The sequence below is a fragment of the Anser cygnoides genome, chromosome 11, assembly GCF_040182565.1.
Source record: "Anser cygnoides isolate HZ-2024a breed goose chromosome 11, Taihu_goose_T2T_genome, whole genome shotgun sequence".
Taxonomy (NCBI): Eukaryota; Metazoa; Chordata; class Aves; order Anseriformes; family Anatidae; genus Anser; species Anser cygnoides.
The window spans coordinates 6,148,401-6,162,657 of NC_089883.1; the positions used below are offsets into that span (position 1 = coordinate 6,148,401).

Consider the following 14,257-nt stretch of genomic DNA (forward strand, 5'->3'; position numbering starts at 1 on the left):
TGGCAAAAGGCTTAAGGAAAAAGAATCTGTTTCATGTAGGTTAAACAAGGTAATTGATCAGACTGTAAAGGATGCATCTTGGTGAAACAATTAGACATTCAATTTACTATATAAATTCAGCACTTTACACACAAGCACTTCTACACTACTAAACAGAGTCTAATGATTTCAAAACTATTTCCCCCCATCCTCCTGAAAGAGAAACTCTTCCTTTCCTACCTACTCAGTTTTATATCTGATAGATCATGTTTCAGATATTTATTTTTTCCCCACAGGAAAATGGAAAGAAATTATGGTGATGGGCACAGCATAAAACTGATGGAGACAATCCCTTATTTTTTGCTCAGAAGGAGCCTGATCTAAATGCAAGGGGCAAAACTATCAGATTATTTGCACCTGAGGTGATGCAAATGATCTGAGTTAAATTCTCAACATAGCAATCCCATCTCAGGACAGGACAGCTCTGCTTGTTGACAACTTTCCCTGAATTACATATTAAATTCAATAATCTTTCTCACAGAGCCATATGCATGATCTACAGGGGATACAGGTCTGTAAGCTAAGAGCACATTGTGAAAACAAATGTACCACCTTTCTTACCACGATTAATTAAATGCTTTCCTTCCTTTTCTTGATCAATATAGAGGTCTAAGCCTCTATACTGACCTCTAGTCCTGTAGAGGATTACACCACTGCTTTAGTTTTCATTTATGATTGTTCTTTTGACTTTTTGACTTACAGCCTTCATCTTTACTGAGAAACCCATTCTCCCCTCACCCACCCCTTTTTGGGATTGATTTTGAAGAGATGCAAATTTTACTTGAGAACAGTATGTACTAAATTTGGAGTTAGCTGTTTAACTTTATCAGGAAAGGAAATGTTAAAATTTCACTAAAAGGTGCTGGGCTTAGCCACTTATCAGTAGTCATGGAGTTACATTTTATTACCCAATCCACAGTTCATCAAATTATGATGAGCACGTGTCTTTTATATATATATATATATATATATATCATATATAAGTATGTATCATAACACCTACACAAAACATTGCCTTTTTTTTCCCTCCAGAATTCTTGGAGCCCTTCGCAAAAGAGGTCAGAATCACTATCACAGTAGACAGTAACATGTGTCCAAGATTAATATTTGGAAAGGGATTTCAAATGCCACAGGTGTCAGAGAGACAATATGGTCCTATTCTGACTGATTCTAGACATAAATTTGGTGAAATTTAAATGAAAGGTATGGGCCCAGCCACCAAAGATTTTACTGCTTAATCCCAACTGCATGGCCTTTAGAACAGATTTTTCCTGGTTGCAAAGACACCATTTACCAGAGGCATTCCTCAAAGATACCAGACACACTCCCACCTCATAGCTCATCATCTTAAGGCTTGTGATTTTTGTAAAAGCTCTTTCTTGATGTAAATTTGTGGAGAAAAGAACCACATTCTGTAGTATAATTTTTTTGAAAACATATTTCTTAATGCGGAAACACTCGCTAACAACTTGGCATAAACAATTTAACAAAGCCTCGACAAATTCTGCACACATTAACACCTTTGTTTATTAATATACATTAACATCATCTCCTGTTTATAGCATGCCTCTTACCCCAAAGGACACAAAAAACATTCAGCAAATGTTACTAGCAGTTCTGTGCAGACTAAATAGAGGGATTATTTCATCCAGCACCAAAATACAACCACCCCTCAGTGTCAGACTGGCAGCTGAACCACTCAGTGCTGCAGTATATTAAGTGAGGAAGAGAAATTGGATCCCGTTGGAAATATAAGGACAATGTAGGTAGGCTGAATGTAATAATTTAGATTGCATTGCGCACTGACAATGAGGGTTCATTTCATGATTGAGGAAGGGTGACATGAAATCGCACCGAATGCTTTCTCACTAATTCAGAAGCAGACGAATGCCCCAGGTGTTAGTGTTTAGTACCAAAGGTCCAATACATTTCTTATTCTATATATTCCATAGGCTTCAGGTCCTATTTCAAGAACAATATTTTACCTTAAAAACAAATTATGCCTGAGAAAAAAAAAAAGATATGTTCCAAAGAGTTTAAAGCATCCATTCTACACAAAAACCCAGGTCTAATGGAACTAACAGAAGTCTTTATTGCACTGAAGTTCAGTGATGTGGATCATCAGAAATGACTCTGCCTTGTGCATCTCTTCAACTTGATTTTAATATTAAAATATATATATTTTTTTCATTATTTTATTTTTATTTAAAAAAGGTCTAACCAACACAGTCCTGCCTACACAACCCTGGGAGAACATAACGAATTTTACTCTATCCATAAGTTAACCACAGAATTATTAGTTAACACGCAGCAAATTTTGCCTTTTCTTTAAAAATATGCGAATATTATTTTGGGGCATACTGCTATATGTAATGACTGAATATAACCCACGGACATTTTACTAAATCTTTTCTGCCACCCTGAACACCACCTGCCTGAAACCAGTAGGAAGAGTGGAAGAAAAAAAAATAAGGAAATTCCTCCATTGTCAGGGAGACAGAACTGAGGCAAGCCACAAATGTTGCTATGTTTCTTAACTCCAAACAGAAAATATCAGAAGTAATACAAGTAACTGTGAGAATGGAAGGAACAGATTCATCTCCAGCCACTTCTACATGTGATGAACAACAGCGTTCAGCCAGAAAGCATTTCCTGCTCTGCAAAACCACAAACATTTGTAGAGCCAAAGGGCATTGTTCTTTTCAGTGAATAGTTTCAAACTATTTGAATACTTAAAGCAAGAGAATGTTCTTATTAGCTGCTGCTATTTAGTCAGCAAGTTGTGAAATACTCACCAGGTGAGAATGCAAACAACTGCAGACAGCATCGGTGCCCCTAAGAATTTAGAGGTTGGGGGCAGCGATCCTGCAAGTGCATAAAGCACAAACAAACCCAAGCAGGGCTCTGGTAAATTAAATGGTCCTCAGTGCTGTTGTATGCACCCAGCAGTGCAGACAGTTTGGGGAGATGGGTCTAGATGCCTAACATTGCAAGCCAAAAGAAGGGAGGACAGCGACAGGAGGAAAGATAGAGTTACCTCTAGGAAACCAAGACTGTATTTCTACTGTACAAAATAGGATGAAGTCAGAGTGGACAAGAAGAATCAGGATTTAACAGTAGGAACCGTATTCTATTCCCATTAAGAAATTAAAATAAAAGGTACAACTACAAGCTGCTGATGTGACATAACATATAGAATTTGAAATTATAATGTAATAATTCAGTGGGACAAAATCAGGTATAAATTACGAGAGAGAGATCACCTGTGAGGTCACCCCTGAGAACGATGCTTTAAAACAGCAGGAGCTTGTGCAACAGTGCGAGGCACCAGCCCCACACAGAGGTCACGCTTTTGTGGCAAGGGGAAGAGATTACCCAAACAAAGCAGACCTAAGTAATAGGACCCATATGCAAACAAGGCTACACCAGCAATCAGAGAAAAGGCACACCAGCTCGACTCAACAGGAGCAGAAAGGTCCCGAAGCTGGCACCAACCTGAAGCAGCCCTGCAGAGAGCAACAGTGGCTGGAGCAATATCACCATGCACGTGCAGATGAACACTGCCTCCTTGCTGCCACCAGCTCTCCCAAAAACAGCTGCCACTGAGCTCCCACGGTGTTTTGGATTTTACAGTCTGCACGTGCAAAGTCAGCTTGGGTGTCTATGCATTCAGGTCATGGCTAATCAGTTAGCCAGTAGTACGTTTTAATAAACATACCTTTACAGACGAATACGCACATGACCAGAATAAGGAGAGAAAAATACAATACGATGCTGGTAATGAAAATAAATCGATCAATTTAAAATAATAAAAATCACATTACCTTTTACATTTAACCTTCCCTCAGAAAAGAAAAAAAAAAAAAAACAAAAAACTTACGTTCCCAAAAGCTCCTCATGCTTTTTGTTATCCTTTCTCCAGACCTCAATGTCCAACATATCCTTCCTGTCAGAGAAGTAGTGAAAATCAAACTGTTCCCTCCACTGAGGATTTGCACTCTTACACAGTGTCTAGAAAACATGCAGTTATAATATTTACTTTTCTTAAATGGTACTTTTTTCCACAGTAAAGCACATATCAATTCTTCTACAACAACAAGGCCAGATGTTAGGGCATCAAATACTAAGAAGGTCATTCAAACCGAAGCTCCGTAGCCCACCGCACAGAGCCTCGTCTTTCCTACAAGCTCTTTTCCCTCTTCCAATAATGATAAATATTCAAATGCGATCTCAGTGAATGGCTGGAGAAATGCTGACATGCAAGACGGATCCACCAGCTCCACTTTCAGTGGGCCACAGCCATCATTCAATATCATTCGTGTTGGAAGAAATCAAGAATAAACCTTTTGAAGACGATCACCTTAAAGCAGGTTTGAATGAATTCAGAAATTCAAACAAATATTTTTCCTCTTTGGTGTTACGATACAGGCAAAGTAGCATCAGCCTTGAAAAATATTAACATCCAGGTAATTTGATATCTGTAAATTGTCCTGCTGAGTTCAGTGAGACCTTCCACATGTTCAGGTTACTCTGAGAACACAAGTATTCACCAGACTGGGACTTAAATCACTTGCACCACACTCACCACGATCAGCATGGCCACTGAGGGAACAGGCAACAGGATTAGCTGGACCATGACAGATTCACCCCACCTGGTCTGCTTTTCTTGACTATGAGATTGTACTTCATAAGTTAAATAAACTCCAGGAAAGAATGTGAAGTACTACCAATCTGAAATCTTACTACAGTGTTAAAGCTGCAGTCCCCAACTTTTTCTGGACCCCAGACAGAAATGCTAAGCAACTAGTTCACTGCAGGCAACATTGTCCTGGACTCCCCCTCTGAAACTTTTTAATTTTCTGTGACTGCAAACATTGCAGAGTCTTGCAAATTCATGATACAGACTATGGACCATAAGGAGAAACATAAAAAGGGATCTTTACTGGAATAACATATTTATTCTAAAATAACTAACCCATTTGTTATTTTTGAAAGCTGCTTTTCTGAATAAAAAACATTATATCATGACCTTGGTTTGAGGTCTTTTCTGGAGGACAGAGTGCAGGTTTCAGATGAGTCTACATCTGAACGTTATGTTCTGTGAACTCTCTGCACATTTTGTACAGGAGGGGTTTTGTTTGTTTCCTTCTCCTCCCTCCACACTTTCAGTTCATGACACGCAGGGCTTTTGCCTTCTCAACAGAAAACTTTTTTTGTTGTTGTTAACTATAGCTTCCCCCCTTACTAGACTTCAGAGACGAAATGTAGAGCTTTGGGAACACCGCTCAATGGGCTTTTTTTTTTTTTTGTTCCCCTGTTAAAGTTAACATTTTTCACGAAAAGTGCTTTAAAGAATGCACCAGAAGCCACTTCAGGTCTGCTTTTCCAGCATACCTAACATTGCAAACCTGACTTCTGTATTGGCAGAGAACAAAAAACATGTGTGATGCACGTTGCCTTCTTTCATTTCATATCAACATCAAACATCCATCAATATGAGTATGTTTAAAGCACAAAAACAGATACACACAATTCCCAACTTCCTATTTCTATATTGCCATGTATAACATTAGTAAAATGTTAGTGTCCCTGGTATGGCCTCCTGGTTTTGATCTCACAAAAAAGATTTAAGAATAGTTCCAAACTTAAGGAAATTCTTAGTACTTACCTTACTCTTGTATCTTTGATCTCCCAGTTTCAGGAGAATAAAAACCGCTGCCAAGCCCCCACCAGGGATGTTCTTCCCTTCCAAGAGCGTGATGGTGACCAGCCCATTCCACAACTGGTTCTTGCGCAAAGAGTCAGAGAGTCGCATACTCCGCATGAAACTCGACTGAAAAACACGTCGGGGACACAAAACATTTACACACAAACCCACGTTTTTACGCACACACTGACAGTGATACGAAATCATAATGAGAGAGTTATCACCATTCCCTAGTAGTAGAACTGAGGGCACAAAAACGCTACCCGTTTTTTTTTTTTTTTTTGCCCGTTCCATGCTACACTTGGCCCCGTGAAGGGGCTGCATTCAGCATCAGAGCAACATCAGCACATTGGTTTAAACCAGCAGAGAAGTCAACCTCACCTGACCTGGCTGAGCTTTGGTGAGAGCAGAGCTCGCGCATTTAGAGCACACTCTTACCTTGGCTCAGGGCAAGACACAGGAGAATGCTAGGGACGAGAGGTGGAAGAGGGGAGAAACAAAAGTAAACTCAAACGTCTCCAGCTACATCCACAAAACTTGGTCTGTCCTTTCCTGTGAGGTAGCCCACAGACGTACAAAAGTCCATGACCAGGTGAAAGACCGAAGTCACGTCTTCCACCACTCAACTGCCTGTCCTCTGCATTAGCTCTTTGCCTGCAGATCTCTGGAGCTGCCGCTTCCAGAAACTGAGCTCACGAATCAAAAGTCCTGATGCCTGCTGAAAAAACTGACACGACTTGGATCTTTATCAGGAGTTATGGTTAACTGGTAGCCACATTTGTTACCTTCACGATTTCCTCCAACATAGCATGGCTGTGCTAACAGTTTGCTAACTGGCAATATTTTATTGGACAGAGGATGATTAAATAGGCCTTTATTTGGGGGGAGTGAGAGCTGGAAACATTAAAACCCAAGGCTATACTTTTCTTCCCGCAGTAAAAACCCTGCCGTATTTTATTCTTGTGAAGCAACTTTTAACTCGCCACACTTCAGAGCTTCAATCATGTCATATACAGGTGGGAGCAAGACGGAGGAGAAGATTTCACAAGTCACTTTAAAACAGGACGTGTTAGCTTTAAAAGCAAGTAAGAAATGTTGTTGCTAAATAAAATGATTGCAAAAGCACCTGATGTCTGAAGATTACTTTTTATGGATCAATTACCCAGCAACAAAATTCTTAAATCATGGGTGGTGAACTCACAAATTTTTTACTCGCTTTTTACTGGTTAAAATACCCAACTCTTTGAATCCCACAAGCATATTAATATACTTCTATTTAAACACCCCGTTTGGCTTTCCTGGCACACTGGAGAAAAATTCCTACCTTTAAAAAGAAAATGAGATTTTGATTCATAAATCCAGCTGCAATGTAATTTTTTTTTTTTTTTTTTAAAGTTCATCTTTTAGGCCAAAAAGCTAAAGCATGACTGTTCCCATGGACATACTTCAAAGTCCCGGCAGATATATTCCTCCCTAAACACTGCAACTATTTCAAAATCCTTTTTATAAAAAAGGGAGTAATGTCCACATGGGATCAAAGGGCATTCTGCAGTCTGGCAATCGCCTTAGAAAAATGGCAGTGCTTCCATGAAATATGCCCTAAAATAATTTTGCAGCTTGGTATGTCCTAATTTCGAATTGGATGTTTATCTTGGAAAGGCTTCTATCTAACTTGTCCATAAAACAGCTCCACTTAGCTCTATGAGCCCTGTGAAAATGGAATCCAAAGCTGGCTATTAAAGGGGCCTGGAGATTGCTTCCATATGGCATAACAGCATGGGAGTGGAGGGCTAAGGCCTACAGCAGGCGTTGCTTGGCTTGAGCTCCCGATCTATCCATGGACACTCGTTGCATTACACCGTAACATCTGGATTATTGCTTGTAATGTCCCTGGGAAATATCCACTTCCCATCAAAGCCTTTATCTATCTCAGTTGTACTTTGAACATTTTAGCATTTAACATAGTCATGTTTGATGTGATGTACTTGCTGCTTTAGGACCATGGATTTTCCCTCCCCCCCGCCCTTCCTCAGAGGAGGAAGAGGTATTTGATGTTAGTTCACAAAAAAAGAGACAAAGTTTATAATCTGCGTTACAATTTTTTTAAAAACAAAACATCTAGTTCTCCTCAAAGCTTCCAGGCTGAACACAAAAGAGAGTTCTTATCACTCAGTTTTCAAATCAAGTTTGGATTCTTTTCATTTTATACCCAGTCCAGTATTTTAAGGAGTCACTCGGTGGTGGTGGGGTCTTCCTATACAAATTTTGTCCGATACATAACCCTACCCTATTAGCCAAAAACTTGACAGTTCAAAGGCGTGTTGAGAGGTGCCCAAACCATTCCCGGGAAACATCAGCACCTGCAGCTCGGTATTACTAGAGCACATTGCAATGCATCAACTCTGACCTCCCAAAACAGGTGGCCCTGAGCAAACAGCCCTGTGCGCACACACACACACACACCCCTCTTTTGGATGGCTGCACATCTGCAAAAGCACTCTGTGCTGGGGTGCTGAGCCCATCTCAGAAGAGGAGCATGTTGGCCTCCAGCTATGTTAACAGGACCTGGCTACTCTCTGGACAAGATCTGGCATCGCTTCAGAGCATCACACTGGGTAAAGGAGCCAAATGTTTTCAACTGGTTTAGGGCATGGTGCTGATCTATACCACCTCAGCACAGGCTCAACGATGCAGCCTGCTTCCAACCTTCCCCGGCCCAGCTCTCCCACCTCCACAACCCTCTCTGTAAATGGAGCAGCATGAAGCCCCAGGAAAGCTGTTTCACTTGAGTCACTGCAAGACAGCCCATCACATTAGGAATGCTTTGGATTTCCTGGATGTGCCCAGGTCGTGTGTGCTCGGCAGGTCTGACACATCTCCTGCGCCTCCTATTGTCTACGTGCACACCGAGGACCTGTTCTGTGCGTGCTCTGCCACCACCTCCCCAGCATTCCCACATATTTTGCAGGCTATTCCTCTGACAACCCTGATGGAAATCCCAGCCAAACAGGCACTGTCTCACTTTCCACTCAGTTTCTGGAAGGAAATATGTCTGGGGAAACCCAGGTGTGTGGTAGGCCCATGGACCTGGACCCTCAATGAGTCAACTTTAGTGTTGCCTGGGGAAGGCTGTACTACAGAAAATGCCTCCCTGGTGAAGAAATTAATACCGCGTTATTTATTTCAGAAGTCTCAACTCCTCTCTGATATCCCGCACCTACTTATTTCAAACAGATTTACACAGAGTTAATTGATTAAACTTCACAGCCTCCCTCTGAGTTTGCAAAACTATTAGAGAGCAGAGAACACAGTAGTGCAGTCATTAGTCTGACAAAGTCAGTCCGTGGCAAAACAAGCACTAAAAAATTCCTCCAGCCATCACTACACTAATCTGCCTTTACACCAGAAAAGTCAAAACCCCTCTCTAAGCCAGAGAGAAAAGGAAGATGTTACGGCTTAATCAGCAATAATTTTAATTTATTTTTTTTTAATCTATTCAGCTCTTCCCTTCCCCTGTTACCACCCAAGCTACAGACAGCTCTGTGCTTGGGTACTTCAGCTCCTCCCGTCTCTGAACCCTAGCTCTTTCCAGCTGTGCTCCAAAACTAGATGCCAGGTCCCTCAGGCCTCTCTTGCTGTATTTTCCTGCAAACCCTCTGCAGTCAGCCAGCTCACACTCTGGCTGCATCCCATATAAAGGTGCCTTGCAGAGGTACAGAAAAGTTGGCTGAAGCTCGGATCAGGCTATAGGGCTGGAAATTAGGAAACACATGCTTCATGATGGAAGCTGGCACATGTCCTGAGCGCGAGACATTGGACAAGTTTACTTATCCCCCACCACCATCCATCACTTCTGAAATTAAGCTTCTGGCCCTGACACCAGAAATTGAGGGGTTGTTTCCAGACAGAGCTCTGACTTCAGGGCTCTGCGTGCACTGAAAAATTTTCACACATGCATCTGGTGTGGGTGTTACTTTGCAAATAACCAGCAATACCATAAAGGTCATCCTTATGAGCAGTTCAATGCTGTAAAATGGACAACAACTCGAACAAAAAGCATCCCTCACACAAGCCAGACAGAAAGAAAGTAGTGAGCACAAGAATATCCAGAAAGCTTTATTATGAAAAACAACTAGATGCTTTGAAAGTTTAAGAGCTCACGTTTACTGCAGATTTAGGGATAGCAAAACATCAGGAAAGTAGTGAATAATCATTTCTGAAGCAAAAGAATAGCACTGTCATGAAGCAGGACCCTGTCACAAGAGGAACAGAAGGGTTTTTTTCTCCATAATACTTAGAAAGGACATTTCCCTGGAAAATAGCACACATCTCTGAACAGCAAAAAAAAAACAAACAAAAAAAACCAGTGCTGACAATATCATTTTCAGAAACTAGTTTCTGGTTTCAGAAATGAGTATAAAAGCTTCTCACATGATTTTTCAGTTTTCCACTACTTTCTGGTTTTGGTTTAAAGAAGAAAGCTTGACAAGAACGAGCAGGTGGGCCATATTCCGCCTTCACAGAGACAAATACAAGAGATGAGCAAGAACGTTTGAGCTTTGGAGGGGAAAGAACCGGCTCATTGACCCAGCTTCACAAAATCCTTTAGGAGCTCAAGTCTCCCTGATAGCACCATTTGGATATAATCTCCCTCTGTAGGCACCCTGTGAATCCCCTCTGGTGCATCAGCACTGCTTTCCAATCTGTCTCTTTTCCTGATGCACATATACATGCCTCAAGTTCAAACTTGTTTTTGAAGCAATAAAGAGATGCAGAAAAATTGTACATTTAAATGACACAGTGAGGTGGCCAAGTGTGAAGTGAGCCCATCTCTCACATCTTTCATTTAAAAGGATGAGACAGGACATCAGAAAGCCTGCTGCAATCCCTGTGAAGAGGTCAAACATAGAAACTGGGCCACGTAATTTGCCATTTGAGAAAACAACAACACGCAAATATGAAGACTCTTTGGACCTCTCCTCATTAGGCAGGGAAACCATTTCGCAGAGGCAGTCTCCCCCTGGGAAAGAGGAGAGGGCAGCGAGAAAGGCAAGTGAACCAACACGAGATTGCCGCCACGATGCGTGACCCCGTGGCAACCGAGTCCCTACGCTCTGCGAAATGCTCCGAGCACGCCGCTGCCCACGGGGTATTGTGGGAGAAAGCCAAATACAATGAGGCAGGCAAAAATGAAACACAACAGCCCACGCAGAAAAAGGAGAGTGAGGGATTTTCCCCTGTGAGGAGACACCGAGGAGCACTTGGGTCCGGTCAGCCTTTCAGCCAATTTATTCAATCAGCTTAGGCTATCAAGGTGGCAATTGTGTCGCTTTTGTTTCAGGACTGAACTGCTGCAGGTCAATCCACCCCAAGCAAGCCTGCTTATTTGCTTCGTAGATGTTCAACACTTAAAGGTTACTCAGCTGTACAAATGCTGGAAATAGCACGAGGGGCACTCAGGGCGAGATTCAAGCCACCCAGGACAAACAAGGCTACTGAGCATCAGGACGTTGGGTTCCAGCAGATATAGCTACCAGCTCCTTCTGTGCCCCAGATAGCTCCAGAAAAAAAATAAAATATTTTAAAAAAATCAGAAAAGAGAGGAGAGCTTGCCAATACACAGATATCAGCTCACATATTGATACTACTTAACACTATCCCCCTCCCTTTTCTCATGGAGAGCAGCATTGCAAAGAAGAAAGCTGCACTCTTGGAGACAGCTCCTGCAGAGAACAATGCTGTTCTCAGCTCCCATGAAAAATGAGGGCTCTGGATGTGCTGCCCATGTCTTGGGATACTGCCCAAATGTGAGATGATTCCCTTCTAGCAGCAGTGAAAGATATATACTGTGTAATCAACAGATAGCTAAATCATCCAGTTCAACAGCTCAAACCAAAATGATTTAAAAGACAATATTTGGCGACTGAAATTCTTCCTGCATAATATTTGTAACGACTGAGACAGACATAGCTAGACTGGATATCTTGTACTGCTGCTGTTCTCATTGTCTGAAACAAAGCTTTTCCTTCAAAAAGCAAAGGAGCTTGGAGAAAACACATGAAAAGTACATGGTATCCACCACAGCCCATCTGAGCCCCTTCGCCAATCTGACATATGGTTGCATCGGGCATTAATACCAGCAGAGGTACTAACCATTTGGGGTGAATTTCAGAATCCAGAAAGAATCCTGTGACTAATGTGACAGGACTCATTTAGTATACTGATATTCCAAATCTGCCAACTGCACTGATATAACATAACATGGTCAAATTAGAGTATAACCAGATTTCTTTTATATAGGTAAGAAAAAAAAAAAACTGTGAAAAACAAGTTCATTTTGCCCATCCTTAGAATAAGTTATTTCCCCTGTATTTTTTAGAAAAATAAAAGCTAAATATTATGATATAGGTCAGCTACAGTTCAGTGGAAAAAAAAAAATCAGGAAAACCATTCCTAATACAAGACTTTTATTTACTTCAACCCAAAGAGATGAAATTTAGATCTGTCTCAGTTTAGCTGCTCAAACGGAAAGTATATGGCCTTTTTTTTCCTGCTACAACCAACCACTGTCAGCTCAGGAGCCAAAAAGGATATGAGTTTGTGCATCCATTACAGAGCTCTTCCCATTTCCCCTGCCTCCCTTATTCCTATATCTTTATCTCGTCCAGCAACATTGTTTTCTACCCCATCATACTCTCTGGCCATTCTTCCATAACCTCTTGTGCCTTCCCTAGACACCTATATTCCCCATGCACACAATTTTTCTCTCTAGCCTTTATGTTCTGCCACAAACTGCTAGTACTGCTTCCACAGACCAGAGTTTCCTAACTAAAGATGGTTATTGATGTACAGTACTAGTGTTTTAGTGCAGTAGCAGAATCAATAAACTAGGAAATACTGCTTTGTCAGATTTTTCCGGCGCATGCCGGGAAATACTTTTACTGCCTTTGGATGGTCACAGAGCTTTTCTTTAGAGATCACACTGGAGCATGAACTGTGTCTTCCCTGGGAAGAACTGAAGCTCTCCTACCCTCTAGTGACTGTAACAGAATAGAGCACAGGGTTGCAGCTCTGTTTGTCTTTTTGTCCCCTCCTCTTTTAAACAATACTTTCATTTCTCCTAATTCTCCTAACCATGCCTTAGCATCTCAATTTTATTTAGAGATGCGAAGGCACAAACCAGAGTCTTGAGAACAGAGATACCTGCCAATATGGCTTATAGCTAAAGGTCTAAAAAATGTATATATAAAAAATTATTTAAAATGCAATGAGATACAGTGTACAGCTGGAAAAAAAAAAGATGAATGACAGCAACCAAGACAGAAGTTTGGCTATTCTGGACAAAAAGGACCAGAGTTTAAAAACCTGGCTCCCTTTTCTGGGACCCAAAGCCAACCAGCGTCAAGAGACAGCTGTGTGTGCTTGCGTGAGAAAGAGGGGGATCAAGCTACACTGATTGAGTGAGGGCATAGTAATTTCCAGAGCTTTAGTTAAAAACTAAAGCACTGAGCTCTTCAATTATTCCATCACTTTCTGTCATACTGCATTCAGGGATGTCTGGCGGCTCTTTGCAAGCGCAGCGGTAAGGGTCTGTGTTATCTCCCTGGAACCAGGGCTCGCCAAGCAGCCAGCCAGCTCCAAGGGCTGTTCTTTGCACTTCTTCTATTTACAAAAATATACTTGCTGGCACAATACCTGAGAGGGTTGGCTCCTCTACTTACCACACCACAGTTATGATGAATAAAACAAGAGGAGGTTAATTATTCAATTTATTTAGGCACAAACCAATAGTTATATAGGGAAAATATCAAGATGCATATGTGTTCTCACAAGAGCCAAATTTTGCTTTTCAGAAAGTTAGACTGTAAGGCTCTCAAGCTGTGTACTGGGCCTTGCAGTTTCTATATCATTGTTATTTACTCAATAGCAAATTAAAGCTTTACAGAACAAATAAAAAGCCACACTCTGTTTCCCGAACAAGTTACAATCTAATGCAAAAATGCGACAATGCAGGAATATAAAAGTAATGGCAATCTGCAGGGCTGCTACAGAAGACCAAGGAAAGCAAGTTCTGTAGATATGTAGCAACACACAAATCCTTGAAATCATGTTACATTGCTTATAATGAAAACTGCCTACTCGTTCTCCATCCCAAGAACAAAAGGAATTTCAAAACCCACAGGAACAACTAGAAAAAATGCTGTCTCACAAATTTCTCCAGTGGCAAGAGACAGCCTAAACAATTCAACTGGGAACCAGAAGACCCATTTTCAACACCAATATCTACCTATCCATAAGCAATTCACAGTTTTTGTTGTTGAATTTATACCAATGTTTTCTTAGTACAGACTGTGTCCTTCTCCAACTCTTTACTGAATGAGGTCTTACTCTCGATCACTGATGGATGCTACCATAGGACATACAATAAGAAAACAGTGGCAATTTCTCACCACATTGAAAAAATCAAAAATCCAAAAGGTAATCACAACCCCTGCACTTGGGTTGAATCTA

The 14,257-nt window shown here is 41.2% G+C and overlaps 1 protein-coding gene across 14 annotated transcripts in view; it reads right to left on the bottom strand.

Moving 5' to 3' along the window:
- MCTP2 (multiple C2 and transmembrane domain containing 2) overlaps window positions 1–14,257 on the bottom strand; it is a 154,127-nt gene that overhangs the window by 68,442 nt on the left and 71,428 nt on the right. For 13 of the 14 annotated variants that reach the window (XM_067003522.1, XM_013181924.3, XM_067003521.1 and 10 more), the window contains 2 exons: window positions 5,708–5,872; window positions 3,920–4,050 (listed from right to left, as the gene is read on the bottom strand). In XM_067003522.1, coding sequence (XP_066859623.1) covers window positions 3,920–4,050; window positions 5,708–5,872 — 296 coding nt within the window. Of the gene's footprint in view, window positions 1–3,919; window positions 4,051–5,707; window positions 5,873–14,257 lie in introns of those variants that run through there. The other variant, XM_013181933.3, reaches the window with a different exon arrangement.